The following is a 27,870-nucleotide window of genomic DNA, read 5'->3' on the forward strand; positions in this document are numbered from 1 at the left end:
AGCCTTGGGTACCAATTGTAGTATGCCTTCACATTACACCAGTCCGGGTTTTTCCAGGCTAAAAAAGAGGCATAAGGTGGAGGGCGTGATAAAACCTCTGGGTGGCACGCCACAAAATACCCTGTGCATGAAGAACCCTGCAAGTATTTCCCAAATCAAAATCTAGACACATATTTTTGTTTCAAGGGGACAGAGGTATGGTTTGGGAAGCTGCATAACCAGTGTTACCCGTTAATACATGGTGTAGCCAGCCAAATAAAAAAAACGAGCCAGCCAGGAAGTTCCGGGCTGGGGGGGTCCGTTTTTGTTGCAGAATGTGCTCTATTTTGATGGCTTCTGGTACATTCTAATGCCTTGATTCCATCCGAAATACACAGGTGACTTACTGAATACTTTAACGACTTTACTTCACAGATTGGTAAAATTAGTTGTGGTATTGAGTAGAAAGGCTTTACAATAACAATTACTGAAAATGTATGAATTCAGTGTGTTAGTTTTTTTGGATATCGTTTAGACCTATATGATCAGGACTATTTTCTAAGTAAAATAACCTTTTTTAACATTCAATCTGTCTTCTCTTGAGATTAAAGTCTTTTTTACAGCGTTACTACAAGCTATGGATTGCCACTGATGTTTGTTCTTCAAATTATGCATTTTATTGTCTCTGCTGCTGTGGACACAGGAAAACCAATATAATTTGGTTGAACTATCCCTTAGAATTTGGCCTGTCAATCAATCACTGTGGGTGGGATTGTCAGGGGAGGGGGCAGTATGTTTGTGAGTCACAGAGTTTCAGACCTGTCAATCAGTCACCGTGGGTGGGATTTTGGCGGAAGGAAGGCTGTAGATTAGTAATCTATTTATAAATATTAGTGTAATCTTACAAGTTAATTTATTGTGGCAAAAAATACATCCAGTCTGCTCTTTCAGCTTAGTTTATTGTGGCAAAGATGTAAGTAAACATGGATTCCCTGTTGAGAAATAATATAGAATTGCAGTAAATTAGTTACCCCTGCCAGATTGTGCAACCCCAAGTCTAGTTAAATAAAGGTAAAAAAAATAAATATATATATATATATATAAGTCAGGTACCCAAGAACAAACATACAGGTATGATTTGAAGAATGAAGCAGGTGTTAAACATGGGCTTTGCTACTCAGAAAACAGCAGTTGACTACTCCATTGTCAACACTTTAATAAAATCAGAAGCCTATATCAACATCTATAATACCATATAAGTTTCATGCCATTAGCTTTTATAACCTTCAATCTGTTTTCTTGTATCATATTTTGGACCAGAATGAGGCTCTCTCTCCACTACCTATTGTTCCTGCAGTGAGGATTCAACATCTTCATCAAATGTTTTCATTATTTATCGGCAGATAGTGACCAAAAAGCAGTAATAGCCTACCAGTATTCAAATTAGTGTGCCAAATGAATGGCTCTCTCACCGATGCAATTTGGTTCCATTCACCCAAAAGAGCTGTTCAAAAAGAGCCGAACAACCCATCACTCGTCTACAAGTCTCGACATGGTCTTTGAATCCTAGGAAAATACAAACAACATCTTTAGTTGTCCTGACACGATACAATAGACATATAACTACGTTGTATGATTTATGAAGAGCAAAGGGATATAGGAGATGGACTTTATTCAGTTCGTCACCTCTTAGAAACTAGTCAACACAAGCAACAGTAAATAGCCTATGCACCCCGAATCCGTGGTTGGCTGTAGGCCTTTGAAACACGCAAAAGAAAATAAATGAATGTGGCACAAAACAATAATGAAGTGGATTTCCACTCATTGCTAGTTGCGTGTAAATTCACTCACCAGGAGTCAATGAAGCAACATGCGCTCCTGGGAAAATAAAATTGACTGTAGCCAACCACAGTGCGCAAAAATAACACCGGTACTGAGAGGCAGGACCAACAACAGACTGACAAACCAGCAGTGTTTCTCTCTCATCGCTTGCTTTGTGACTGACAGGCGCCTGTCCTATCAATATACTGTATAACTAGAAGATGCATATTGTTCATTCTAGTGGGAGAAGGCTATACAGACCTTTCTGACTAGCAAATGTAAACTTTTTTTAAATGAAAAGTGGAAGAAGGAGCCGGCTGACAATTCCCAAGGACGTTGAGCCTAATCTGAAACTAAACCTGAGGCTGAGGACAGGAACAAGTACAAGACGACCTCCGCGGAGTCATCAAATGAGTAAAAGGACAATACAGGAATAAGGTAGAATCCTATTACACAGGCTTCCGACCCCCGCAGCATGTGGCAGAGCTACAGTCCGTTACAGATTACAGAAGAAGACCCAGCTGTGATCTGCCCAACGATGCTTCTCTCCAAGACAAACTCAATGCATTTTGTTATGCACGCTTCGACAATAGCAACATCGTGTCGGGTGTGAGGGCCGCCACCGACCCCTTAGGATTGGGTAATCTTGCGCTCCGAGGCTGACGTGAGTAAGGTCTTTAATCAGGTTAACATCTACAAGGCTGCGGTGTTCCAGGTAGCGTTCTCAGAGCATGTGAGAACAGCTGGCAGGCATATTCACTATATAATTTTCAACCTCTCCTTGTCCCAGTCTGTAACCCCCACATGTTTTAAAATGACCACCATCATTCCTGTTCCCAAGTACTCTAAGGCTTCATGCCACAATGACTACTGCCTTGTAGCACTCACATTTGTGATCATGAAGTGCTTTGAGAGGCTGGTTATGCCACACCTCAACTCCATCATCCCAGACCCACTCCAATTTGCATACCGCCTCAACAGATCCATAGATGACTCAATCTCAATTGCACTCCACACTGCCCTCACCCACCTAGATAAGAGGAATTCCTATGAACAGCATTTTCACATTGACTACAGCTTAGCGTTCAACACCATTGTCCCCTCCAAGCCCGTCACCAAGCTTAGGGTCCTGTACTCCCTGTTCACCCACGACTGCGTAACCACGCACAACTTCAACACACGTCATCAAGTTTGCTGACGACACGTCGGTGGTAGGCCTGATCCCTGGCGATGAGACAACCTACAGGGAGGAGGTCAATGACCTGGCAGTGTGGTGCCAGAACAACAACCTCTCCCTCAACGTCAGTAAGACCAAGGAGCTTCTTGTTCCTCGGTGTCCAAATCACAAAGGACTTAAAATGTGACACACGCACACAGCTGTGAAGAAGTCGCGACAGCTCCTCTTCTCTCTCAGGAGGTTGAGAAGGTTTGGCATGGGCCCTCAAACTCTGAAAAAGTTCTACAGCTGTACCATTGAGAGCATCTTGACTGGCTGCATCACTGCTTGGTATGGTAATGGCACCGCCCTCGATCGCATGGTGCTACAGAGGGTGATGCGGACAACCCAGTACATCACAGGGGCCGAGTTCCCTGCCATCCAGGACCTCTATATCAGGCGGTGTGAAAGGAAGGCCAGGAAAATCATTAAAGACTCCAGCTGCCCAAGCCATAAACTGTTCTCTCTGCTTCCAGTGCATCAAGTCTGACACCAACAGGATCCTAAACAGCTAAATAGCTAACAAAATGGCTACAAGGACTCTAAGAGTTAACCCTTGTATTTAATTAGATTTTTTTCCCACTTTCTCTATGCACACTCACATGGCCCAACACACTCGTGCGAGCTGTCACTTCAACACACACACAAAAACACTCACTCCATAATTTGCTTACACACACATATTATGCACATACATTTATACTGACTCTACGCACACGCACACCCACTCACATACAATCACCATATATGCCGCTGCTACTCTACATATTGTACACTACATGACCAAAAGTATGTGGACACCTGCTCGTTGAACATCTCATTCCAAAATCATGGGTATTAATATGGAGTTGGAGTCAGTTACGAGCATTAGAGAGGTCGGGCACTGATGTTGGGCAACTAGGCCTGGCTTGAGGTCGGTGTTCCAATTTATCCCAAAGGTGTTCGATGGGATTGAAGTCAGGGCTCTATGCAAGCCAGTCAACTTCTTCCACACCGATCTCGACAAACCATTTCTGTATGGATCTCGCTTTGTGCACTGGGGCATTGTCATGCTGAAACAGGAAAGGGCCTTCCCTAAACTGTTGCCACAAATTTGGAAGCACAGAATCAACTAGAATGTCATTGTATGCTGTAGTGTTAAAATGTCCCTTCACTGGAACTAAGTGGGCTAGCCAGAACCATGAAAAACAACCCCAGACCATTATTCCTCCTCAACCTAACTTTACAGTTGGCACAATGCATTGGGGCAGATAGCGTTCTCCTGGCATCCGCCAAACCCAGAATCGTCAGACTGCCAGATGGTGAAGTGTGATTCATCACTCAAGGGAATGTGTATCCACTGCTCTAGAGTCCAATGCGGCGAGCTTTACACCACTCCAGCCGATGCTTGGCATTGTGCATGGTGATCTTAGGTTTGTGTGTGGCTGCGAGGCCATGGAAACCCACTTCATAAAGCTCTGGACGAACAGTTATTGTGCTGACGTTGTTTCCAGAGGCAGTTTGGAACTCGGTAGTGAGTGTTGCAACAGAAGACAGACGATTTTTATGCGCTTCTGTGAGCTTGTGTGGGCTACTACTTCGCGGCTGAGCCGTTATTGCTCCTAGACGTTTTCACTTCATAATAAAAGCACTTATAGTTGACCAGGGCAGCTCTAGCAGGGCAGACATTTGACGAACTGACTTGTTGGAATCCTATCACGGTGCCACGTTGAAAGTCACTGAGCACTTCAGTAAGGCCATTCTACTGCCAATGTTTGTCTATGGAGATTGCATGGCTGTATGCTTGATTTTATACACTTGTCAGCAATGGGTGTGGCTGAAATAGACTAATCCACTAATTGAAGCGGTGTGCACATACTTTTGAATATATATAGTGTATTTCCTGATACCTAGTCACCTTATCCCTTTACATATTTACCTCTATCACTCCAGTATGCCTGCACATTGTAAATATGGTACTGCAACTGACTGTTTGTATGTACAGTGAGTTCCAAAAGTATTGGGACAGTGACATATTTTTTGTTTTCTGGCTCTGTACTACAATAACAGGGGAGGTTAGCATTTTATATCATACCCTCAAGACATGCTAACCTCTCACCATTACAATAACAGGGGAGGTTAGCGTTTTATATCATACCCTCAAGACATGCTAACCTCTCACCATTACAATAACAGGGGAGGTTAGCATTTTGGGGTGGTATGATATCTATAACTTTCTCACTCCCCATTATTCACAATTTGTTCAGGATGATCTGTAACAATGGTGGCGTCCACATTAATGTAGAAGTGTTTAGAAACATTATATTCTTATTCATAATAAAAGTGACTCCATAATGACATTACATTATTTACCATTCATTTTTATTGGGCACAAAATAGTCTGAAACACAACCAAAACAAACAGCAAATGTGTAGAGTCACAAGTCATTGCGTGCGATGAATATGGGACCAAACACTTAATTTTTGAATACACATATTAGTGGACACAGTTGTAGTACCACATTGGTATTGATTACTGCATTGTTAGGTTTAGAGCTGTCAAGAAAGGCATTTCACTGTACTTGTGTCTGTGACATTAAAACGTTCTACGTAATATGTGGTGCTGAATCCCTCTTCTTCTCCTGTCATTGAGAAAGTGCTGAGGCTGGGGTGACTGTATTAGCTAACTCTGCTGGTCTGGCCAGTCCGAGTCAAGACTTCGTGCCTGCCCTGCCGTGGCACCCCAGGGGCACCCTACCCCGTGCCTACTGGTAGCTCAGTAGATGAGAACACAATGTGACCTAATCTCCTCATCAAGCAGGTCCTGTCTGTGGATGCTCTCTGACCTCTCCTTTTAGAACTCTGAGCTAATGTGTTGGATTGACCTGCTGCTGGTTTTGACGGCGACATGGCGGCATTTAAATGTCCGTTGCTGTATACAGTGAGTGTACTTTTTAAAGCTTGACATAGGTAATCTAGTCCTGCTTTGGAACAACATTGCACATTTTCAAATACACACGAGTAACATGACATGGAGGGAAAATGTGTTGTCTCTGAATTGAGGAAACTGACAGCGGGACCAGTCCTCGCAGCTTGACCTCATATCCCCTGCAATGTGTTGTTTGGCCATGTGGTGGCGGTAGAGGTTCACTGTTGTGGCGAGAGGAGTCCTCCGCTCTCATGCAAAAACACACACCATACATACCGCACACTCTCGCTCTCTCAATTTCTTATGCAGAGCACAGTGAATGTGTCAGCCAGGACTGCAGAGCTTTGATCAGAGTTCTGACAGACCAGCAGAGTTACGTTGGCTGTGAGCTGAGATAGAAGAAGCACTGCTGTAGTGTGGAGCCTCAGCCTGTCCACCTCAATACAGCAGCCTAGTGTGCGCGCACACACACACACACACACACACACACACACACACACACCTGTCCCCCTCTAAACATACACCAGCATACCCTAGGGTTTACACAGACCACCCAACGATGCAAGCCAAGCAGTCGCCCATACACCACATCATCGGAGTTCATTAGTCAGTTGTGTTACTTTGTCTGGACCAGCCATTTTGTTTGTCCGATGGGGGTTAATGGGAAGACTTTAGTGCTGTAAAATTTTCATGAGTGTCCTAATCGAGAGGAGTGGAGGGGAGGAGGGGCTCAGGCCGGGCCTGTTTAGAGTAACACAGGAGCCCATTAGGCTGTTAAAGTGCCACAGTGGTATGAATAAGTTATGTGTGGCACGGCAGCAGAGCGAGCAGAGCCCCACAACGACAAGAGGATCCACAGTCTTTAACCCACCCACCCGCACCACCACAAGGGGATATCTTTATAAGGCAAAGACAGGCCTGGCTGCTGACGCCCCTCTGCTGCTGTCTTTCTGTCTGTCTCTCTCTCTCTCTCTCTCTCTCTCAATCGCTCTCTCTCTCTCTCTCTCTCTTGCCAGAGTGGGTGATCGAGCATTTTCATCTTTCCATCTCTCTGTCTCTGCCGGCTCTCCTGTTTTATCTACGTATACCTCTCTCTCCATCTCTCGCCCTCCATCTCCCTCTCTGCCTCCATTTATCGCTCTCTCAACACACAGCCGTATTCATGTTCCAGTCATGTCCTATAATGAGAAGACGTCTGCACCTCTATGGTACTGGAGGTTTCAGGGTGTGTAAAGCAATCATGGGGAGTTGATGGATGAACCGTTTGGCTTGTATTGTTTGGACCCTGTTAGTGAATGGCTCTATTTGAGCGCCACACAGTTGCCGTAGTCTTGTGTAATTCCAGAGACGAGAGCTATTTATAATTAATTAGTTATTAAGGCTATCATCTATTATTAATGTTTGTTTTAAAAGGGGGCTTCGGAAACTGCAGCTTGGATTTCATAACAATGAGGTGTGTGTAGCCACAATGGAAGTGTTGCTTTCCTCCATATTATCTCATTACATACAGAATGGTCTGGTGATTGACAGAGACACGGCCCAATCTACCCAGAGGTCAGACAGGGATACTCTTCCCGTACCAAAGAGTATCCTTTTAGGGCCCCAATTTATTTATTTTCCTTACCACGTGAGTATACAAATAAAACTCTGCCTATAGCGAGGGGCCCAGGCTACAACAAAGACCCCGTTTTTTGTTTCCTTGCAGGTTACAAAATCAGGGAAACCACATGAGAGAAAATAGTGAGGGCCTTAATTTGTGAAACCAAGACAAGCAGCAGCCAGAAGTGGAAGATGATTGTTGTCCCAATGTCCTCTAAAAGAAAGGAAGGGGACTGCTATAAAATAAATCTGTCTCAGGTATCTCCTTCAGTCCTTGGCTGATGTGAGGTGTCCTTTACTCAGATCCCATACCCTGGCTCCTGGAAGCCCCAGCCAGCCCCAGGGCCAGACAGAGCAGGACGGTGAGACACTTCCATTGCTCCTAGAGGCCCCAGACAGAGCAGAGCAACGAGACACTTCCATTGCCACCTAACCCTGAGTTTCTGGTTGCTCCTCCAGACGTCTGTCAGGCTAGTGCGTTGTCCTCTAAGCGTGTGATAAAACATTCAGGGGCTCTCTGCTGGCTGTCTGGGAGCCTTGATCACCTACTGATTCATATTGCAGCAGGGGCCCAGCCCAGGTGTGTCACTTTTTCCGTGGCTGAGGACGGGCTTGAAGTAGCCAGAGAGGAGAGATGAGTGTACACTACACACGCACACAAGTGCACACAAGTACACACACACTAAAGCTTCAGCATGAACTTTAACCCTTGGTAGGCTGCATTGTGGCCACAATGTGTGTACAGTATACAGCATAATGAACTTCCTCTCTCTAGGTCTGTGTCTAGAGAAAGTCCCGGCTGCGTCTCCGTCCCTGTCCAATCGTAACGTGGACAAAGACCAAGAAGTGATTACCTGCTATGAGAAGTCTGGAGACATCGCCCTGCTCTACCTACAGGAAGTAGAGAAGGTAACCTAGCAACCGGCTGACATTGGCTTTACTTCTGGATGTGTTGACAGGAGGGAGAAGCTGGAGATGCTCTAATAATTTTGACCAAACTAAATCATTTTAAGGGGATCTAGGCTAATACTAACAAAATAACCAACCCTCTTTTAAAATTACATTTAAGTTGCAAAAAAAATACCAAGACCAGCCACCAGCTACTTAATTAGTGGGGCGGCAGGTAGCCTAATGGTTAGAGCGTTAGACTAGTAACTTGAAGGTTGCAAGATCAAATCCCCGAGCTGACAAGGTGAAAATCTGTCATTCTTCCCCTGAACAAGGCAGTTAACCCATTGTTCCTAGGCCTTCATTGTAAATAAGAATTTATTCTTAACTGACTTGCCTAGTTAAATAAAGGTCAAATAAAAAATGAATGTTCTCGAATAGTTTCTGTTTGACCTTTTTAATGAATAGCTATCCATTCTTGGTGTCCTCAATAAACTGATTGGACATGGCTGTAATGAATTAATTAATTGATTGGATTTATATTGGGCTTTTTCAGTCCTCAAAGCGGCAACCATTTTGTGCCAGAACGCTCACCACACATCCGCTAATGTTTGGGAGTTGGATCTGGCTGTGTACTATTGCAGTAGGCCTATACTCCATCTGTAGTGCTGGTGTCTGTAGTATTAGTACCGTAGTGGTGGAAGGGGACCAGGGCCATCAGGCAGGCAGGTCCTGGAGCTTCCCCATGGTTTGATGATCTTGTTTTCTGACCTTGGCTGCTGTTTTAATCAGCAACCTTTTTCTCCACTCTGATTTGTTCTGCCAACACGTTTTTCCCCTACAGTTGTTTTTCTCTCTTTCTGGGTGATGTTTTTTTTTATATATATATATATTTATTTATTTTTAAATTTAGGGGGTGGCTTTAATATTAATATTAGATTTAATATTACAGATTTGTGCTTCCATCAATGTAAATGTCTGCATCATTGCCAGTCCCCCGTATATGGGAAATGAAGCAGACAATGCTCTGTTTCTTCTTCTCTGTCTCTCTTTCTCGCTCTTGCTCTCCCCCCCTCCCCATATTCTGGCTTGTCACAGATAAAATAGTTTGTCACATTTTGCGGAGTCATCACTTGCCATTGACTACAATGCATTATGAAAATGTGTCTAAAGCTCGGTGAAAACGCTCCAAAACAATCCCAAACAAACTCCTATTACATCAGAATCCCATTCTGAATGATGTCTCTGCACTCAATTTTAGAAATGTTTTTCCACTGTGCCATAAATCCATGTATGAATGATGCTGTTTACAAAAACAAGATGCAAATATGGATTTATGGGACAGCGGAATTTCTTTCTAAACATTGAGTGCCAAGACATTCAGAATGGGATTCTTAATAGCAAGTGATGACTCAACAAAATGTGACAACTGATTTTTCTCTCACAAAATATTTAAAAAACATGATGGCCTGTGTCCTTAGTTGACTCATTTGGCCCATTTTGGGCTCATGGTGTCATTTTAGTGACCAAGCCTCTGGATAGAGCTGTGTTGTTGCTCCAAAATGTCATGAAACTGTATGAATTCAATATTGAAACTCTAATCTAGTGGCATCGATTCACTCCCCCAAATAGACCCCCTCCCTCTGCCTCCCTGTAACTGAACCAGCAGCTGATTCCATACAGCATGCAGAGAGACACTGGTACAACACCCAGGAGATGAATAGGGCAACAGGCCCTAGATAAACACCTGGCTGTAGTGCTATCTATCACTCCTCCTCATCTCCACAGAACCAGGCTAGTGCCGCTTTGTTCTGCTCTGTTCTGTTCTACTCTGTTCTTTTGGCTTACATAAGGCCAGGCTGCTGTAAGCGCTCTGCCTCTCTCTGCTTTTCTCTCTGTCCTGTCCTGTCTGTCCTGTCTGTCTGTCCTGTCTTTCTGTCTGTCCTGTCTGTCTGTGTGTCTCTGTCTGTCTGTGTGTCTCTGTCTGTCTGTGTGTCTCTGTCTGTCTGTGTGTATGTCTCTGTCTGTCTGTCTCTGTGTGTCTGTGTGTCTGTCTCTGTGTCTCTCTCTCTCTCTCTGTGTCTTTCTGTGTCTCTCTCTCTGTGTCTCTCTGTCTCTCTCTCTCTCTGTGTGTCTCTCTCTCTCTCTCTCTTTCTCTCTCTCTCTCTCTCTCTCTATGTGTGTGTCTCTCTCTCTCTGTGTGTCTCTCTCCTTCTCAGTCAATCATGTGCCAGGCAGGCAGCACAAGGTACTGTGAGGACACTAGCTACCTGCTGCTGGATGAAATGATTTCATCTGTTTGACAGACAGGGATGAGAGAAGAGTTGGAACACAATGGGGCCCGTCTGGTTGGACTGATGGAGAGAAAATAGGGAGAGGACAGGGATAGGAGGGGGAGGAGAGGGATGGTGAGAAGAGAGGAGCAGCCAAGGTTCTTCAATCTGCCCACTCTCCTCTCCTCTTCTCTCTTTCCTTCTAGTCCTATTATTACCTCATGTTGTCTTGGTTGTGTTTTCTTATCTCTCTGATTGGAGCGTTGCAGGCTGATTTTATGTATTGTGTATACAGTGTGATAATCTATTGTTGATGCCCAGTGTGAACACTAGGCTGACTTTGTTCTCTGCGTCTTCAAGCGTTCACAGCAGACTGTTCCTAGACCAGTGTGTTGCCTGTGCTGTGTGTTCTCAGGTCAGTTTTGTGTGTTTCAGGCCCTCAGTGCGGGGATGCAGAACCGCAGTCCAAAGCCAGGCCCAGTGGCACAGGAACAGGAGCTGGGATACTTCCTGGAGACTGGACTTCAGAGGGCACATGTCATCCACTTCAAAAACGGGTAGGAGAGAGCGCGTGTTGTGTCTTAGAGAGACCGTGGGTGTGTTTGTGGGCGTGTTTGTGGGTGTGTTTGTGGGCGTGTTTGTGGGCATGTGTGTGGAATACACCTACACTGACATCTAGGCTGGTAATAATAATCATCACTAACCCACTGTGTGTGTTGCTGCTCCACTGTCACTCTTCCCTCTCTGCTCCACACTCTTTCATCCAATCCAAGGGTCCATTTGTCTCAGGACAGATGGTAGGTATTCCTCCACTCCTCTCTGCCCCTTAGCCCCCATAGAGATGAATGCCCTTGTAGTACCATAGAGACTCAGCAGTCAAAGCACTTGCAGCTCAAAGTCAAAATGCTAAGCCTCAAGCCTGCCTGAAGAAGAGTGATTGGACTCAGCAGGCTCAATGGCTTGAACATGGGATTTGAGACAGGGTCCATAGCTGCTGTGGTTTGATCTAGTTAGCCATAGTTTGGTACCTGCCGGTTAGCTTCCCTGTAGGTTAGAGCAGTAGTGTGTGACTATCTAGATCTTATGATATGAAAGTAATGCTCCTAGGGTGTGGTGGTAAAGTTTTGTGTGTGCATGTGCTGGCTGGGTGCGTGTGCTGTCTGTGTGCGCGTGCTGGCTGAATGCGTGTGCTGGCTGAGTGCTTGTGCTGACTGAGTGCTTGTGCTGGCTGCGTGCGAGTGCACGTGCTGGCTGAGTGCGTGTGCTGGCTGAGTGCGTGTGCTGGCTGAGTGCGTGTGCGGGTGCTGGCTGAGTGCGTGTGCGGGTGCTGGCTGAGTGCGTGTGCGCGTGCTGGCTGAGTGCGTGTACTGGCTGCGTGCGAGTGCACGTGCTGGCTGAGTGAGTGCATGTGCTGGCTGGCTGTGAGTGCGTGCGAGTGCGTGTGCTGGCTGAGTGCGTGCGTGTGCTGGCTGAGTGCGTGCGTGTGCTGGCTGCGTGCGTGCGTGTGCTGGCTGGCTGGCTGTGAGTGTGTGCGTGCGTGTGCTGGCTGGCTGGCTGGCTGTGAGTGTGTGCGTGTGCTGGCTGCGTGCGTGTGCTGGCTGCGTACGTGTGCTGGCTGAGTGCGTGTGCTGGCTGCGTGCTGGCTGTGTGTGCATGTGTGTGTGTGCTCGCTGGCTGTGAGTGCGTGCGGGTGCTGGCTGTGTGTGCGTGGGTGTGCTGGCTGGCTGTGAGTGCGTGCGTGTGCTGGCTGGCTGTGAGTGCGTGCGTGTGCTGGCTGGCTGTGAGTGCGTGTGCTGGCTGTGCGTGTGTGCGTGTGCTGGCTCTGTGTGTGTGTGCTGGCTTTGTTTCAATCAGACCTGAAGGTGGATGATGACCTCTTCCTTTTCGTAGCCCCGCCCCCATACTGACAACATGACCTCCACTATCCCAGCATGCTTAGAGCTCAATGGCCAAGAGCCTATAGGGCTCTGGTTGAAAGTAATGCACTTTAAAGAGATAATTGTGCAATTTAGTATGCACACCATTATCAACCCTTTTCTTAATCGCTCTTTTTGCTATTGCCAATTCCCATACATTAATTATTTATCTCTCATAGAAGTTATGCGGAACTTGATCTTCTCATTTTAATACAGCTACATATTAAATCCACCATTAAATTATCCTCAAGCATCCATTTGGACTGGTTGGTTCTCCTGGGAGGACCCATCCTTACCACAGTCTGCCTGGGAAACACTGGCTGTGTCCCAAAGGGCACATTATACCTGATATTAGTGCACTACTTTTGATGAGGGCCCATAGGGCTCTGGTCCAAATTAGTGCACTACTGTATATAGGGAATAGGGTGCCATTTGGTACACAGACACTGTTCTAGAGCAAGGTCGATTTTTCCCATGGAAAATAGAGAGAACTGTTTCCCACTTCAAAGCAAGAGAGAAAAGATAAAAAGAAAAGGCTGCTGCTGAAGCTAATAGTTAATAGATGATGCAACACAGTGTCTCTTTCATGTTGAAAGCTACATATCTTCACCTACACTCAGCCTCCCCCTCCACACAGCTCTCTCTCTCTCTCACTAATGAAACAACATGGGACACACACACTGGTATAGTGGTATAAAGACATATACACTACATAAAAACACCCTACGTACAAATCTCTCACACAGTCCACACACAGTTCCCACATTATTTCAAGTGGGAAGGTGCTTTTCCTATCCTCGAGAATGCCAACGCTAAAAAGGAAACGTCTTCAGTAAATAGCCAGCTGCGTACATGGCTAATGTGTAGGCTGTGAGTAGCGGTAATTTTCTGTGGCTAAAGGTGTCTGCTAAGCTCATGAATAATGCAGCAGCGTTCCTGCCTGTGAATCTCGTGCTGCTCTCTCTGCTCGTAGATTTTGTCGGATCGAAATAGTAAAAGAAATCTTCCAGTATGTGTTGTAGTTCATGAGGAGGAGGCATTTGGGACTGGGCATGGACTAAGCCAATTCTTCAAACTATGCCTTTTTAATAATATGCCTTTATTGAAGTGTCATGTTAAATAGAACAGATTGTCTTGTTGTTAAATCTGATGTATCTTGTCCTTGGTCAGGGAGTGATTTCTGATTTCCAACGGGGGAAAGGTTTGATTGGTTGGATAAGAGTTTGTCTAGCGTACAAATGAACCAACTGGATGGATGCAAGGGGTGAGTCCCAGATGGTACCCTATATAGTGAAGAGGTCTGTGGGCCCTGGTTAAAATTAGTGCACTACATGGGGAATAGGTTGCTATTTGGGATGAATACTTGGTCTGTGCTTACTCACTTCTTATTATCAAATCAAGCCACACACGCATTCCTTCCTGCCTATCTCCTTACTGTCAGTGCTACATTGATTTGAGTTGATTTATGAAAATGAGGCCTGACAGCAAATACGCATTAAGCCTGTGATGATGCCCTCATTTGCAAACTCATACACACCACCACGTTACACACAACACACACACAAGCCACCAATGATTCTGATGTACTCCCATGTAATGAACAGCTGGGCCAAGCAGTCCAATGAAAGACTGCAAAACCTACCCACCACATTAACACACACTATAAGAAATTGCCTAGTTTACTCATGCCACACACACACACACACACACACACACACACACACACACACACAAAGACGATCGACCAAAACCAAAGCTAGCTTAGCGGCTGTACATGACCCCTTCAGAAGTGTACATTGGGGTTCTAGTGTGACCGGTGGTCAAGCTATCGGTTAGCTCTACAGAGATGTGACAGTCCGTAAGTGATGCTGACACTTTGCTCTCTCTTTCCCAGCATCACCCCCTGTTCACCACACATTTAGATGGAGCTATTTATTCAGCATTTTTCTGCTTCTATTTGCGTTTCCTCCTCCGTAGCCTGGGGCTGTATACCGTTTTCTGCCCCTCTCTTCTCTTTGGTTATTGGGACAGGGAGATGGGGGAGGAGAGGGAGGAGAGGAGCCGCTTGGAGCTGGGCCGCTCTCTCGTCTGGTGTTACCGGGCAGTTTAGCACTCTGATCTGAACCCTAGTCAGCAGCTCTCCAAAGTTACAGTGTGACTCATCAACAACACAACAAATGCTCACGGGCACATAAGATACTTTCTTGTGTTACGCACATAAACACCATCCCATGATGGTGTGATGCAGTCAGATAATGCATGTGAAAGGTGTGTCTGTTGTCAGTTCAGCGGGTGAGTGTTAGCTGAGTAGGTGTGTCAGTATTGCTGTGTGTCTGATCCATAGAGAAGTGTTGAGCCAGGGTATTGACACCTACCATCAACTGACTCCCTCAGCTCAGTGACACACACACACACACTGATGTGGGCATATTCACAGTATTTATAGGAAATCTTTAGAATTTTTGTTTTTATTGCTTGTTTGTACAGGTCTATAATTCTGAAAACAGAGATTTTCTCAGAATAATCTATTTTCTGCTTGGTCTGTATCCGATAGGGGTACAATATGTATCCACACTATCACCACTATATATTATCTATCTACTATCACCACTATATATCTACTATCACCACTATAAACTCAGCAAAAAAAGAAACTGTCAACTGCGTTTATTTTCAGCATACTTAACATGTGTAAATATTTGTATGAACATAACAAGATTCATCAACTGAGACATAAACTGAACAAGTTCCACAGACACGTGACTAACAGAAATGGAATCATGTGTCCCTTACCAAAGGAGGGTTAAAAAATCAAAAGTAACAGTCAGTATCTGGTGTGGCCACCAGCTGCATTAAGTACTGCAGTGAATCTCCTCCTCATGGACTGTACCAGATTTGCCAGTTCTTGCTGTGAGATGTTACCCCACTCTCCCACCAAGGCACCTGCAAGTTCCCAGACATTTCTTGGGGGAATGGCCCTAGCCCTCACCCTCCGATCCAACAGGTCCCAGACGTGCTCAATAGGATTGAGATCCGGGCTCTTTGCTGGCCATGGCAGAACACTGACATTCCTGTCATTCAGGAAATCATACACAGTACGAGCAGTATGGCTGGTGGCATTGTCATGCTGGGGGGTCATGTCAAGATGAGCCTGCAGGAAGGGTACCACATGAGGGAGGAGGATGTCTTCCCTGTAACACACAGAATGGAGATTACCTGCAATGACAACAAGCTCAGTCCGATGATGTTGTGACACACCGCCCCAGACCATGACGGACCCTCCACCTCCAAATCGATCCCCTCCAGAGTATAGGCCTCGGTGTAACGCTCATTCCTTTTACGATAAACGCGAATCCGACCATCACTCATGGTGAGACAAAACCACGACTCGTCAGTGAAGAGCCCTTTTTGCCAGTCCTGTCTGGTCCAGCGACGGTGGGTTTGTGCCCATAGATGACGTTGTTGCGGGTGATGTCTGGTGAGGACCTGCCTACAACAGGCCTACAAGCCCTCAGTCCAGCCTCTCTCAGCCTATTGCGGACAGTCTGAGCACTGATGGAGGGATTGTGCATTCCTGGTGTAACTCGGGGAGTTGTTGTTGCCATACTGTACCTGTCCCGCAGGTGTGATGTTCGCATGTGCCGATCCTGTGCGGGTGTTGTTACACGTGGTCTGCCACTGCGAGGACGATCAGCTGTCCGTCCTGACTCCCTGTAGTGCTGTATTAGGCGTCTCACAGTACGGGCATTGCAATTTATTGCCCTGGTCACATCTGCAGTCCTCATGCCTCCCTCCAGCATGCCTAAGGCACATTCGCGCAGATGAGCAGGGATCCTGGGCATTTTTCTTTTGGTGTCTTTGAGTCCGTAGAAAGGCCTCTTTAGTGTCCGAACGACCGTTCCACCGGTTCATGTTCATTAATTGTTTATGGTTTAGTGTTTAAACCCTTTACAATGAAGATCTGTGAAGTTATTTGGATTTTTACGAATTATCTTTGAAAGACAGGGTCCTGAAAAAGGGATTTCTTTTTTTGCAGAGTTTACTATCACCACTGTATAGCATCTGTGTCTACTATCACCACTGTATAGCATCTGTGTCTACTATCACCACTGTATAGCATCTGTGTCTACTATCACCACTGTATAGCATTTGTGTCTACTATCACCACTGTATAGCATTTGTGTCTACTATCACCACTGTGTAGCATGTGTGTCTACTATCACCACTGTATAGCATTTGTGTCTACTATCACCACTGTGTAGCATCTGTGTCTACTATCGCCACTGTGTAGCATGTGTGTCTACTATCGCCACTGTGTAGCATCTGTGTCTACTATCGCCACTGTATAGCATCTGTGTCTACTATCGCCACTGTATAGCATCTGTGTCTACTATCGCCACTGTATAGCATCTGTGTCTGCCATCGCCACTGTATAGCATCTGTGTCTGCCATCGCCACTGTGTAGCATCTGTGTCTGCCATCGCCACTGTATAACATCTGTGTCTGCCATCACCACTGTGTAGCACCTGTGTCTGCCATCGCCACTGTGTAGCACCTGTGTCTGCCATCGCCACTGTGTAGCATCTGTGTCTGCCATCGCCACTGTGTAGCATCTGTGTCTGCCATCGCCACTGTGTAGCATCTGTGTCTGCCATCGCCACTGTGTAGCATCTGTGTCTGCCATCGCCACTGTGTAGCATCTGTGTCTGCCATCGCCACTGTGTAGCATCTGTGTCTGCCATCGCCACTGTGTAGCATCTGTGTCTGCCATCGCCACTGTGTAGCATCTGTGTCTGCCATCGCCACTGTGTAGCATCTGTGTCTGCCATCGCCACTGTGTAGCATCTGTGTCTGCCATCGCCACTGTGTAGCATCTGTGTCTGCCATCGCCACTGTGTAGCATCTGTGTCTACTATCGCCACTGTATAGCATCTGTATCTGCTATCGCCACTATACAGTACCAGTCAAAAGTTTGGACACACCTACTTATTCAAGGTTTTTTATTTCTTAATTTTTTACTATTTTATACATTGTAGAACAATAGTGAAGACATCAAAACTATGAAATAACACATGGAATCATGTAACCAAAAAAGTGTTAAAAAAATAAAAATACATTTTGGATTCTTCAAAGTAGCCACCCTTTGCCTTGATGACAGTTTTGCACACTCTTGGCATTCTCTCAACCAGCTTCATGAGGAATGTTTTTGTAATGATCTTGAAGGAGTTCCCACATATGCTGAGCACTTTTCCTTCACTCTGCGGTCCAACTCATCCCATATCATCTCAATTGGGTTGAGGTCGGGTGATTTTGGAGGCCAGGTCATCTGATGCAGCACTCCATCACTCTCCTTGGTCAAATGGCCCTTACACAGCCTGGAGGTGTGTAAATCACACACAGTGTCAAAGGCAAAGCACCATCAGACCACCACCTCCATGCTTCATGGTGGGAACCACACATGTGGAGCTCATCCGTTCACCTACTCTGTGTCTCACAAAGACACGGCGGATGGAACCAAATGTGTCAAATTTGGACTCATCAGACCAAAGGATGGATTTCCACCGGTCTAATATCCATTGCCATTTCTTGGACCAAGCAAGTCTCTTCTTATTATTGGTGTTCTTTAGTAGTGGTTTATTTGCAGAATTTCAACCATGAAGGCCTGATTCACGCAGTCTCATCTGAACAGTTGATGTTGAGATGTGTCTGTTACTTGAACTCTGTGAAGCATTTATTTGGAATGCAATTTCTGAGGTTTGTAACTATTTGTAGCTCCCTCCAGTAACCACGAGCACAACCATTACTTGATTTTAACTGGCGGCTTTATTCTGTAGTTTTAGTCAGAATTTTCACCTTCCGTTGTCACGGACCGGCTCGAAGCCCGTAACAAAAAGGGAGACAACGTGGAGATAAGGAATAACAAAATATATTTATTAACTAAGGTAACCTATATACAAATAAACAATAGTTTGTCTGCATGGAGAGAGTCTCCCAATGAATGTGGAAGAGGTCTATTTATCCTGGGACACACCCGGGCACAGGTGTTTCCCATGTCCCTCCCGGCTCCGCCCACCGGCATCCTAACAAGAGCAAAGCGAGAGAATACGGCAGACAGAGTCAGAGGGTCGTCACACCGTGAGAACTATAACGTAAATGAAAATACAGTTAAGCACACTCGTACAACTTTCTTGTCTCACGAGTGACTTATTAGCTTGATCTAACTCTGAAGTGCTTACATACATAAACAGTTTAGCCGGAGCTTTAACAGTATCAGATTAAACACATGAATAAAGGAAAAATACCTAATTGGCTGCTTATTACAGAAGGGATAAAATCAAAACTGAACACGTAGTATTCCTGGCATGAATTCACGCTTCATCCTTAGTTATTATAACGTTTACCATCCTAACATACACACTTCAGCCTTTACGAACTACACCCGAAGACATGAAAACGTAGCTAACGCAGTGCCGGATTGCCTTCATTCCGAAGGTGTGTTGCTACGATAATGATCCCCATTACAACAGATATTAGCCACGTAGTTCCGCTTTGTCTTATCATTTCCCCCACATAGCGAACACGTGAACAATTCAAACAAAAAACACAACGACATAGACTTACAGGTTAATTGTCAGTTACACTAATGAACTTATCCTCTGCAGCAGAAGTAACTCTGGGTCTTCCTTTTCTGTGGCGGTCCTCATGAGAGCCGGTTTCATCATAGCGCTTGATGATTTTTGCGACTGCACTTGAAGGAACTTTCTTGAAATGTTCTGCATTTGCTGATCTTCATGTTTTAAAGTAATGATGGACTGTCGTTTCTCTTTGCTTATTTGTGCTGTTTTTTCCATAATATGGACTTGGTCTTTTACCAAATAGGGCTATCTTCTGTATACCACCCCTACCTTGTCACAACACAACTGATTGGCTAAAACGCATTAAGAATGAAAGAAATTACACCAATTAACTTTTAACAAGGCACACCTGTTAATTAAAATGAATTCCAGTTGACTACCTCATGAAGCTGGTTGAGAGAATGCCAAGCTTGTGCAAAGCTGTCAAGGCACAGGGTGGCAACTTTGAAGAATCTCAGATATAAATTATATTTAGATTTGTTGAATACTTTTTTTGGTTACTACATGATTCCATGTGTGTTATTTCATAGTTTTGATGTCTTCACTATTATTATACTATGTAGAAAATAGTACCAATAAAGAAAAACCCCTTGAATGAGTAGGTGTGTCCCAAATTTTTGACTGGTACTGTATATATTCTGTGGCCTCAGATTTCCAGAACATTCCTCCATACTTTAGAGACAGATCATGAACTTAAGATATTTGTTGTTGCCACAGTAACCTGACCCGAGGAGTGGGCCGCTTCCGGGAGATCCTCCGAGCTGTAGAGACCAGGACCACACAGAACTTACGAATGGTGGGTACTAGTGTGTGTGTGTGTGTGAGAGTGAGAGAGAGTGAGAGAGAGTGTGTGCTTGCCCGCACGTGCACCCATGTGATGTAACACTATATATGTGTGTGTTCTGTTTCCCTTTTGTAGACCATAGCGCGACAGCTAGCAGAGATCCTGCTGAGGGGGATGTGTGAGCAGAGCTACTGGAGTCCTCTGGAGGACCCTCCCAGCCAGTCCCCCCTGGATGACCCCCTACTACGCCAGGGAGCCCCCTACACCAAGGACTACGCACTCAGCCGCAGGCCACGTGTCTACTCCGGAGAGAAGTATGGACCAACCTCTGTCTACTGGCTCTCTCTCTTCTTCCTCTCGCTCTGCCGGTCTTTTTCACTACTGTGTTGCATTAAAAAGTCCTGTCCAGATCATAATACTAGCCTGTGTACAGACAACACAATCCATGTGCCAATTCAAATCCAATTTAATTTTTCAGATTTTATGCACCAAATAGAACATGTGTAGGTAGACCTTACCGTGAAATGCTTACTTACAAGCCCTTAACCAACAATGCACTTCAAGATATAGATGTAAGAAAATATTTACTAAATTAACTAAAGTATAAAAGATAACACAATAAAATAACAATAACGAGACTACAGTGCCTTGCGAAAGTATTCGGCCCCATTGAACTTTGCGACCTTTTGGCACATTTCAGGCTTCAAACATAAAGATATAAAACTGTATTTTTTTGTGAAGAATCAACAACAAGTGGGACACAATCATGAAGTGGAACGACATTTATTGGATATTTCAAACTTTTTTAACAAATCAAAAACTGAAAAATTGGGCGTGCAACATTATTATGTTTGAAGCCTGAAATGTGGCAAAAGGTCGCAAAGTTCAAGGGGGCCGAATACTTTCGCAAGGCACTGTATATACAGGGGATACTCGTACTGAGTCAATGTGCGGGGGTACAGGTTAGTCGAGGTAATTTGTACATGTAGGCAGGGGTGAAGAGACTATGCAAAGATAACTAACAGCGAGTAGCAGCAGTGTAAATACAAAGTGGAGGTGTCAATGTAAATAGTCCAGGTGGCCATTTGATTAATTGTTCAGCAGTCTTATGGCTTGAGGATAGAAGCTGTTAAGGAGCCCTTTGGACCTAGACTTGGCGCTCCGGTACCGCTTGCCGTGTGGTGGCAGAGAGAACAGTGTATGACTTGGATGACTGGAGTCTTTGACAATTTTTTGGGCCTTCCTCTGACACAGCCTAGTATTTAGGTCCCGGATGGCAGGATGCTTGGCCAAAGTGATGTATTGGGCCGTACACATTACCCTCTGTAGCGCCTTATGGTCGGATGCCGAGCAGTTGACATACCAGGCGGTGATGCGACCGGTCAGGATGCTCTCGATGATTCAGCTGTAGAACCTTTTGAGGATCGGGGCACCCATGACAAATATTTTCAGTCTCCTGAGGGGGAAAAGGTGTTGTCTTGGTGTGTTTGGACCATGATAGTTTGTTGGTGATGTGGACACCAAGGAACTTGAAACTCTCGACCTGCTCCACTGCAGCCCCGTCGATGTTTAATGGGGGCGTGTTCGGCCCTCCTTTTCCACGATCAGCTCCTTTGTCTTGGTCACATTGAGGGAGAGGTTGTTGTCCTGGCACCTCACTGCCAGTTATCTGATTTCCCTATAGGCGGTCTCGTTGTTGTAGGTGATCAGGCCTACCACTGTTGTGTCGTCAGCAAATGTAATGATGGTGTTGGAGTCATGCCTGGCCACGCAGTTGTGGGTGAACAGGGAGTACAGGAGGGGACTGAGAACGCACCCCTGAGGGGCCCAGTGCTGTGGATCAGCGTGGCAGATGTGTTGTTGCCTAGCCTTACCACCTGGGGTCAGCCCATCAAGAAGTCCTGGATCCAGTTGCAGAGGGAGGTATTTAGTCCCAGTGTCCTAAGCTTAGTGATGAGCTTTGTGGCCACTATGGTGTTGAATGCTGAGCTGTAGTCAATGAACAGCATTCTCACATAGGTGTTCCTTTTGTCCATGTGGGAAAGGGCAGTGTGGAGTGCAATAGAGATTGCATCATCTGTGGATCTGTTGGGGCGGTATGCGAATTGGAGTGGGTCTAGGGTTTCTGGGATGATGGCGTTGATGTGAGCCATGACCAGCCTTTCAAAGCACTTAATGGCTACAGACGTGGTCATGGTGGTTTTCTGACAGTGGTGGTTTTCAGGCACTGTCTCTACAATCGGTTGCTAACTTTCTCTCCCTCTCTTTCTATTTCCCTCTTTCCTCTTTTTCTCCCTCTGTTCACCCCCCTCACTGTCTTTGTCTCCTCTCTCTGTCTCTCACTATCTTTGCTTCCTCCCACCCGTTCTCTTTCCCTCCCCTCAGTCTATTTTGTCCACAGGAAAACACAGAAGAGGCTCTGCTCCTGTTGCTGATCAGTGAATCTATGGTAAGACTACACACACACACAAATATTTTATCCCTCTATCCTGGCAGTTAGATTAATCTTTCAGATCACGCACCTTTTCAACAATGACAACCGAAATCCCTTTGTTCAAATGTTAATGCATTCAAAGTGAATTTATTTTAACAGTTACCAACTGTTTCATTCAGTAGAGTTTCCCCATCACACTCCCAAAGCAAGACAAAGCAATGCATTGAAGTCCATGTTTGGAAGGCCTACTTTAAAAAAAAATCTTTCTTTCCTTTGGTCCATTAGTTAAATGGGTGTTAGATTTCCATGCTGTTAGTTTTTCCCTTCTAATGGGTGCTTTTAAAATCAGGGGCCCAATCATCCTGTTTTCTGCCCAGTCAAACACAACACTTGTCTTTTGACTCTTCTCCTCACCACACACACACACCACATGTTTTACTATCCTTGTGGGGAGCTAAAATTGATTTCCATTCAAAATCCTATTTTCCCTAAACCTCAACCTGACCCTAACTTCTAACCCCTAAGCTTAAATAGCGTTTGTCCTCGTCAGATAATTTTCCTTGTATACTATCCTTGTGGGGATTTCTGGTAACCATGAGGAAAATAATACCACACACACACACACACACACACACACACACACACACATACGCTCCTCTTTCTATTCTTCTGTCACTGTGTGATACGATGATGTGTGTGTTCTCCCTGCAGGCCAACAGAGATGCGGTGCTGAGCAGGATTCCAGAGCACAACAGCGACCGCATCATCAGCCTGCAGAGTGCCTCTGTGGTCTACGACCTACTGACCATCGCCCTGGGCCGACGGGGACAGTACGAGATGCTCTCTGAGGTTAGGACACACACACACACACACACTGGACATGTGTGTGTGTTGAAGTTGAAAGTTTACATACACTTAGGTTGAAGTTATTAACTCGTTTTTCAACCTCTCCACAAATTTCCTGTTAACAAACTATAGTTTTGGCAAGTCGGTTAGGACATCTACTTTGTGCATGACACAAGTAATTCTTCCAACAATTGTTTACAGACAGATTATTTAACTTATAATTCACTGTATCACAATACCAGTGGGTCAGAAGTTTACATACACTAAATTGACTGCCTTTAAACAGCTTGGAAAATTCCAGAAAATTATGTAATGGCTTTAGACACTTCTGATAGGCTAATGAACTTAATTTGAGTCAATTGGAGGTGCACCTGTGGATGTATTTCAAGGCCTACCTTCAAACTCAGTGCCTCTTTGCTTGACATCATGGGAAAATCAAAAGAAATCAGCCAAGACCTCAGAAAATAATTGTTGACCTCCACAAGTCTGGTTCATCCTTGGGAGCAATTTCCAAATGCCTGAAGGTACCACGTTCATCTGTACAAACAATAGTACGCAAGTATGAACACCATGGGACCACGCAGCCGTCATACCGCTCAGGAAGGAGACTCATTCTGTCCCCTAGAGATGAGCGTACTTTGGTGAGAAAAGTGCAAATCAATCGCAGAACAACAGCAAAGGACCTTGTGAAGATGCTGGAGCAAACCGGTACAAAAGTATCTATATCCACAGGAAAACGAGTCCTATATCGTCATAACCTGAAAGGCCGCTCAGCAATGAAGAAACCACTGCTCTAAAACCGCCATAAAAAACCCAGACTACAGTTTGCAACTGCACATCGGGACAAAGATCGTACTTTTTAGAGAAATGTCCTCTGGTCTGATGAAACAAAAATAGAACTGTTTGGCCATAATGACCATCGTTATGTTTGGAGGAAAAAGGGGGAAGCTTGCAAGCCGAAGAACACCATCCCAACCGTGAAGCACGGGGGTGGCAGCATCATGTTGTGGGGGTGCTTTGCTGCAGGAGGGACTGGTGCACTTCACAAAATAGATGGCATCATGAGGCGGAAAATTATGTGGATATATTGAAGCAACATCTCAAGACATCAATCAGGAAGTTAAAGCTTGGTCGCAAATGGGTCTTCCGAATGGACAATGACCCCAAGCATACTTCCAAAGTTGTGGCAAAATGGCTTAAGGACCACAAAGTCAAGGTATTGTAGTGGCCATCACAAAGCCATGACCTCAATCTTATAGAAAATTTGTGGGCAGAACTGAAAAAGCGTGTGCGAGCAAGGAGGCCTACAAACCTGACTCAGTTACACCAGCTCTGTCAGGAGGAATGGGCCAAAATTCATCCAACTTATTGTGGGAAGCTTGTGGAAGACTACCCGCAACGCTTGACTCAAGTTAAACAATTAAAGTCAATGCTACCAAATACTAATTGAGTGTATGTAAATTTCTGACCCACTGGGAATGTGATGAAAGCAATAAAAGCTGAAATAAATCACTCTCAACTATTATTCTGGTGATCCTAACTGACCTAAGACAGGGAATTTTTACGAGGATTAAAAGTCAGGAATTGTGTGAAACTGAGTTTAAATGTATTTGGCTAAGGTGTATGTAAACTTCCGACTTGAACTGTATACACACACACACACACACACGCAGTGCATTCGGAAAGTATTCAGATCCCTTGACCTTTTCCACATTTTGTTAGGTTACAGCCTTATTATAAAATGGGTTAAATAAACATTTTCCCTCATCAATCTACACACAATATCCCATAATAGCAAAGCGAAAACAGGTTTTTAAAAATGTATTACAAATTAAAAACAGAAATACCTTATTTACAAGTTTTCAGACCCTTTGCTATGAGTCTCAACTGTTTCCATTGATCATCCTTGATGTTTCTACAATTTGATTGGTGTCCACATGTGGTATATTCAATTGACTGGACATTATTTGGAAAGGCACAGACCTGTCTATATAAGGTCCCAAAATTGACAGTGCATGTCAGAGCAAAAACCAAGCTATTGTCCCTAGCTCTCCGAGACAGGATTGTGTCGATGCACAGATCTGGGGGAAGGGTACCCCAAAATTTCTGCAGCAATCAAGGTCCCCAAGAACACGGTGGCCTCCATCATTCTTGAATAGAAATAGTTTGGAACCGCCAAGACTCTTTCTAGAGTTGGCCGCCCTGCCAAACGGAGCAATCGGGGTAGAAGGGCCTTGGTCAGGGAGGTGACTGCGTTGTCTTGTTTCGATCACACGGACTGGGATATGTTCCGGGTAGCCTCAGAGAATAACATTGACGTTTACATTGACACAGTGACTGAGTTCATCAGGAAGTGTATTGGGGATGTTGTTCCAATGGTGTCTATTAAAACCTACCCAAACCAGAAACCGTGGATAGATGGCAGCATTCGCGCAAAACTGAAAGCGCGAACCACTGCATTTAACCATGGCAAGGTGACTGGGTGACTATGATTGAAAACAAACAGTGTGTTATTCCCTCCGTAAGGCAATCCTACAGGCAAAATGTCAGTACAGAGACAAAGTGAAGTCACAATTCAATGGCTCAGACATGAGACGTATGTGGCAAGGTCTACAGACGATCACGGATTATAAAGGGAAAACCTGCCATGTTGCTGACACCGACATCTTGCTCCCAGACAAGCTAAACACCTTCACGCGTTTTGAGGATAACAAAGTGCCACCGATGCGGCCCGCTCCCAAGGACTGTGGGCTCTCGTTCTCCGTGGCCGACGTGAGTAAGTAATTTAAGCGTGTTAACCATCGCAAGGCTGCTGGCCCAGACGGCATCCCTAGTTGCGTCCTCAGAGCGTGCGCAGACCATCTGGCTGGAGTGTTTACGGACATATTCAATCTCTCCCTATCCCAGTCGGCTGTCTCCACTTGCTTCAAGATGGCCACCATTATTCCTTTACCCTTGAAAGAAAACATAACTAAACTAAATGACTATCGCCCCGTAGCAAATCAAATCAAATAGCGCTCACTTCTGTCATCATGAAGTGCTTTGAGGGGCTAGTTAAGGATCATATCACCTCTACCTTACCTGACACCCTAGACCCACTTCAGTTTGCTTACCGCCCCAAGAGATCCACAAACGATGCAATTGCCATCGCACTGCACACTGCCCTATCCCATTTGGACAAGAGGAATACCTATGTCAGAATGCTGTTCATTGACTATTGCTCAGCCTTCAACACCATAGTGCCCTCCAAGCTCATCAATAAGCTTGGGCCCTGGGTCTGAATCGCGCCCTGTGCAACTGGGTCCTGGACTTCCTGACGGGCCGCTCCCAGGTAGGAAACAACATCCCCACTTCACTGAACCTCAACAGGGGCCCACACAAGGGTGTGTGCTCAGCCCCCTCCTGTACTCCCTGTTCACCCATGACATGCGTGGCCACGCACGCCTCCAACTCAATCATCAAGTTTGCATACGACAAAAGTTTAAATGTATTTGCCTAAAGTCTATGTAAACTTCCGACTTCAACTGTTTATACTAGGCGGTGTCAGAGGAAGGCCCAACAAATTGTCAAAGACTCCAGTTGCCCAAGTCATAGACTGTTCTCTCTGCTTACCGCACGGCAAGCGGTCCTGGAGCTCCAAGTCTAGGACCAAAAGGCTCCTTAACAGCTTCTATCCTCAAGCCATAAGACTGCTGAACAATTAATCAAATGGCCACCTGGACTATTTACATTGCCCCCCCCCCCCCCCTCTGTTTTTACACTGCTACTACTCACAGTTTATTATCTATGTATATTCACTTTACAAATTACCTCGACTAACCTGTATCCCCGCACATTGATTCTGTATATAGCTTCTTTATTGTTTATTATTTATTTTGTTATTTATTTTGTTCCTTTTTGATCATCATTTTTTTTCACTTTAGTTTATTTTGTAAATATTTTCTTGACTCGATTTCTTGAACTGCGTTGTTGGTTAAGGGCTTGTAAGTAAGCATTTCATGGTAAGGTCAACTACACCTGTTGTATTCGGCGCATGTGACATAACATTTGATTTGATGTGTGCATTGAATTCTAAATAAATCACAGACAATGTCACCAGCAAAGCACCCCCACACCAACATACCACCTCCTCCTTGCTTCACGGTGGGAACCACACATGCGGAGATCATCCGTTCACCTACTCTGCATCTCTCAAAGACACAGTGGTTGGAACCAAAAATCTAAAATTTGGACTCATCAGACCAAACGACAGATTTCCACCGGTCTAATGTCCATTGCTCGTGTTTCTTCGCCCAAGCAAGTCTTCTCTTCTTATTGGTGTCCTTTAGTAGTGGTTTCTCTGCAGCAATTCGACCATGAAGGCCTGATTCACGCAGTTTCCTCTGAACAGTTGATGTTGAGAGGTGTCTGTTACTTGAACTCGGTGAAGCATTTTTTGGGACTGCAATTTCTGAGGCTGGTAACTCTAATGAACTTATTCTCTGCAGCAGAGGTAACTCTGGGTCTTTCTTTCCTGTGGCGGTCCTCATGAGAGCCAGTTTCATCATAGCGCTTGATGGTTTTTGCGACTG

The 27,870-nt window shown here is 45.1% G+C and overlaps 1 protein-coding gene across 2 annotated transcripts in view; it reads left to right on the forward strand.

The window, feature by feature from the left end:
• Positions 1-27,870, forward strand: part of LOC139375085 (tetratricopeptide repeat protein 7B) — a 66,682-nt gene that overhangs the window by 5,767 nt on the left and 33,045 nt on the right. For both annotated transcript variants that reach the window (XM_071116521.1, XM_071116522.1), the window contains exons 4-9: positions 8,299-8,432; positions 11,120-11,241; positions 19,953-20,031; positions 20,155-20,333; positions 22,405-22,468; positions 23,165-23,302. In XM_071116521.1, the coding sequence (XP_070972622.1) occupies positions 8,299-8,432; positions 11,120-11,241; positions 19,953-20,031; positions 20,155-20,333; positions 22,405-22,468; positions 23,165-23,302 (716 nt within the window). The remainder of the gene's footprint in view (positions 1-8,298; positions 8,433-11,119; positions 11,242-19,952; positions 20,032-20,154; positions 20,334-22,404; positions 22,469-23,164; positions 23,303-27,870) is intronic.

This window comes from Oncorhynchus clarkii, chromosome 19 (genome assembly GCF_045791955.1).
Source record: "Oncorhynchus clarkii lewisi isolate Uvic-CL-2024 chromosome 19, UVic_Ocla_1.0, whole genome shotgun sequence".
In the NCBI taxonomy this organism is placed as follows: domain Eukaryota; kingdom Metazoa; phylum Chordata; class Actinopteri; order Salmoniformes; family Salmonidae; genus Oncorhynchus; species Oncorhynchus clarkii.